Below are 4194 nucleotides of genomic sequence, written 5' to 3'. Positions count from 1 at the left end.
CCAGCTCAGGATGTTCCATGATCTTACCTGTGATCCCTGGAGGTGCCCAGTGCTCGAGTGCAGAGCCTCTGAAGCCCTGGCTCTGTTGGTCTCTGTGCTCCTCTCCCATTCCAGAGGGCCTGGACATCCCTGGTTTACCTGAAGATTCTGTAAAAGAAGAAGCAAAAAGCTGCTGTTCTGTCTCAGCCATTTGGAGTTGATGCAGAATCGCTTTTATTTTTTCCTTTTATTAAACACTAATTACTTATTTATGTGTTTGTTTATTTTAGGGATAGACTTCAAGATTAAAACTGTTGAATTACAAGGAAAGAAGATCAAGCTACAGATCTGGTGAGTGACACCCCCCCCAGAACCTGCAGGGGTGGCCTCCTGCAGCAGCAGCAGGTCCTCCTGAGGAGGGTTTGCTGCTCCTGGGAGTCCACTCGGGGCTCCAGCTCTGCAGCAGTGCTGTAACCACAGGTACTGCTGCTCCCTCCAGGCCCTTGGCAAAGCCCTGCCTGGGCTCTGGGAGGAGAGGATCCTCGCAGGCTGTGATTTGGTGGGAAGTGGTTTAAAACTGGAATTTTTTAAATTAGGAGTTGCCTCCGATCCGTGGCTATAAATTGACTTGCAGCCCTTCTTTGTGTCAGCAGGAAAGTGCAGCCCACAGCTCCCCTTGGCCTGTAATTTTCCATGCTCAGCTGGGGGCAGTCCTGCAGTGCCTGGAAACGGGGCTGTGCTCTGTGGGAATGTCTGACACGAGGCACAACCTGAGCTCCTTCCCTCGAGCTCGCTCTGCACTGAGCTGGAGATCTTTCACCCTCCAACAGCTCCAGGGCAGGAGAGCTGGGGGCTGTTCCTGGCCTTGGGTGGGCCCCCTCCTCACCCAGTGCCTTCTCCAGCTGTACTGGGAGCACAGAGCCTGAACTGGTTCAGAGTTTGAATGTGCCCTTTTTGTCCCCCACTGATAACAGTCTGCATGGCCTTGTCAGGCTGATGTCTGCAGGTGCAGGTGGGTGGCTCCCAGTTAGGGGGAGGCACTGCTTTCCCCCTGAGTGGGCTCTTGTTCCAGTGCTGTGGGACCTGCTGAGAGATCATCCTTCCTAACCAAGGCATCCGGAGTCATCCCTGTCACCAGCACCCTGAGGGGGTTCAGTTAGAACTGAAAGAGAGCAGGTTTAGATTGGATAATGGGAAAAAATCCTTCCTGTGAGGGTGGGCAGGCCCTGGCACAGGTTTTCCAGAGAAGCTGTGGCTGCCCCTGGATCCCTGGAAGTGTCCAAGGCCAGGTTGGACAGGGCTTGGAGCAACCTGGGCTAGTGTAAGTTGTCCCTGCCCATGGCAGGGGGTGGAACTGGATGGTCTTTAAGGTCCCTTCCCACCCAAACCACCCTGGGAATCAGTGATTAAACTTAAGAAAAGCCATCATGAAATGTAAGAACTGAAAATACAGAAAAATGAGGCTGTTTAATGCATGTACAGGTAAAGAACAAGCTGTAGTGGAGCCCTACACACCGTGGGGTTCAGTGCCTTGGAGGAGTGAAGAGGGGCTGGGGCAGCTCAGATTTGTACAATGGCAACTTTTAAATGTCCCAAAATCGGGAAGTCGTGGCCCGGTTCTGCTGCTCGTTCCTGCCAGGTTCAAACTGCACCTTTGAAATGAAACTTGGAAAGCAGAAAACGAAGCTCCTACTGCCAAAAAAATAAATAAATTAAATTAAATCTCAGCATTGTAGTTTCCAGCTTCTCCTGCCCCAGTTTTGCCCCGCAGTGCCTCGGTGCCTGGAGCAGCAGAGTCCTGGGAAGGTGTTTTGTGCAGGCCATGTATTTCCCCCCTGCTCCCTGGGTTTGAACTCACCCCACACGTGTAGGAGCTGTGTTTGGTGCTGACACAGTGATGCTTCACCCCCAGGCAGCAGTTCAGTGACTGGAGTGTTGTTGAGGCTGTTCTGGGAGCTCTTCTTGCTCCAGAGTGTGGGTCGTGCAGCACCAGCTCTCGGTCTTGTTAAACCTCCTGACATTCCCCGGGGCCTCTCCTCTTGCTTGTCCAGGCCCCTCTGGACAGCCCCATCCTTCAGGTATGTCCCTGCACCACCATTCCCTTCCCTGCAGGGCAGGACAGCTCCTTCCCTCTCCTCCTGGCTGTGGAAGGTGAGCCCTCAGCTGTGCCATGGCCTCTGAAATGCCTGTTGAGGAGTAAAGCAAGAACCCGAAGGTCAGGCTCAGTTAAACCCTGCCAGGGGGCAGAAGCAATTTGATACTCCATGGCTGTTAAATTTGGGGTTGTTGCTCAGTAAGGATCAAGCTGGGATTAGGGTGTTTTCCCAGTGCTCCAAATGGAAATGTGCCTGTTGCAAACCAAGTTGGGATAAGAGACCGTGGAGAACTGGGTGGCAGGTGGGGCTGGGGCAGTGCCAGGCTGGGTCAGGGAGCTTTGGAGCAGTCCCAGGGTGTGAGGAGAAGGATGGACACTTCTCTTGGGTCTGGCCTTCCAGGGGAATGAGCTTGCCCAGGACAGAACCACTGGTGTGTCAAATCCTGTGTGAAAGCACCTATGGAAGCTGAGGATGTTCCTGGTGGGGTTATTGTTGTACCACTGCTGAGTTTGGGAGAACTGTTGCCGTGACAGTCACTCAGGATGGGCTTAGTCCAGGCTTTGGGAGAATCCCAGCAAAGGGTGGGACCTGGAGGGTTTGACACAGATGAATGTCTTGAAAAATATTAATACAGTAAAGCTCATAGTGCAGAGAGGGGAGGGAGAATAAAGGAGCAGAAGGAGAGATCAGTGCTCCAGGAAGAGGTGATGCTGGCTTTGGGAAAGCACTGAAGGGCTTCAGAGGAGCAGAGCAATGGAGCTAAAAATTGAGTGTAGTATCACACACTTCAGGAACTCAGGCAGAGTTGCTTTGAAATGGAAACCAAAAGGCTCAGGCACAGTGTAATTCCCTGAACTCATCAGCATAATGGAGCCACTGAGAAATGAAATGTGATTTTCCTGATGCCCTTTGCAGAGGGCAGGAAGAGAGTGTGACACATGGGTCTGATCAGAACTGCCTGGGAGGAAAGGCACTGCTTTAGGAAGGATGAAGATTCCCCAGGACCTCAGAGCACACCTTTAAATCCACGAGGACACTGAAGGGGTAGGGAGGGTCTGGTAGAACCCGTTGCCTTTTCCAGCACCAGAACATCAGTTCTGGTGTGAGGTGGGACGTGGGGAACACCAGGAGATGAAGCTGTGCTGGGAAACCCCTGCCAGGATGTTGTGGGGGCTGTGGGGGCACACAGATGGGCTCACAGGGCATTTCCCAGAGGAGCAGTCTGGTTTGGACACTTCAATCCACAGAGGGCATCTCTGGCTCCAGAACTCCTTGAAAACCACAGGGAAATGGAAGCTGGAAAACCTCTGGCCTGCCCAGGTCCAGCTCTGAGGTGCTTGTGAGGAGGCACAGAAAGCAGAGCTGGGTTTGTCACCCCTGTGAAGCACAGGCTGGAGGAGTACCACTGTCACCTCAAACTCTAATTCTTTCCTTTTTTCCTACTTAGCTGCTCCTCTGACTCTCCTGTCTTTGGTAGCATTTGTGTGTCAGCCTGTTTTCCTGCAGTCCTGCTGACTGATTCCAAATTTTAGGAGGAGCTCTGCATTTTTAGAATGCAGCTCTTAGCTGTGTGGAAGGCCACGAAGTAACATTTCTCTCTCAGTGCATCTCTGCTGGCAGCACATTTGCATGGCCAGAAAAGAGTCCTCACAGTGTTGTTTTATTCAGCAGTGAGCTCCTTGCAGGAATAACCCCCTGCCCTGGGTCAGCAGTGCAGGGGAGCACAGTGTGGAGCAGCTCTCCCAGACCATTCCAGGCGTGGAAATTCCCTGTGATGTGCAAGGGGAGCGTGGTGGTGAACAGGCAGAGCTGCTCACAGCTCCACTGCCCCAGTGCCATCAGCCCCAGGGATTCTGCAGCTGCCCCAGGAACACCTCCCAGTTAATTCTCTGTGCTGAGGGCTCTGGAGGCCGTTCAGTGCTCACAGAGATCGAGGGGGAAGATGCTCCTTTGGCAAGTCAGATTCTTCTCTGCTTAGAGATTTTTTAAACTTTTTCCTGTCTGAATATTTCTCAGAAAAGCTGAAATCTCTGTATCCTACAGAATCTCAGAATTATTAGGTTGGAAAAGCCCTCCCAGCCCATGGATCCCCCCTGTGCCCCATCCCCACCTTGTCCCC

The 4194-nt window shown here is 52.6% G+C and overlaps 1 protein-coding gene across 1 annotated transcript in view; it reads left to right on the top strand.

The window, feature by feature from the left end:
• The first annotated feature begins 212 nt into the window (after positions 1-212).
• RAB10 (RAB10, member RAS oncogene family) overlaps positions 213-4194 on the top strand; it is a 14030-nt gene continuing 10048 nt past the window's right edge. The window contains exon 1 of the mRNA XM_018067923.2: positions 213-330. Within this exon, the coding sequence (XP_017923412.1) occupies positions 251-330 (80 nt within the window). The 5' untranslated portion in view covers positions 213-250. The remainder of the gene's footprint in view (positions 331-4194) is intronic.

This window comes from Manacus vitellinus, unplaced genomic scaffold (genome assembly GCF_001715985.3).
Source record: "Manacus vitellinus isolate BGI_N305 unplaced genomic scaffold, ASM171598v3 scaffold_128_pilon, whole genome shotgun sequence".
Classification (NCBI taxonomy): domain Eukaryota; kingdom Metazoa; phylum Chordata; class Aves; order Passeriformes; family Pipridae; genus Manacus; species Manacus vitellinus.
This window is presented reverse-complemented; position numbering and strand designations above follow the sequence as displayed.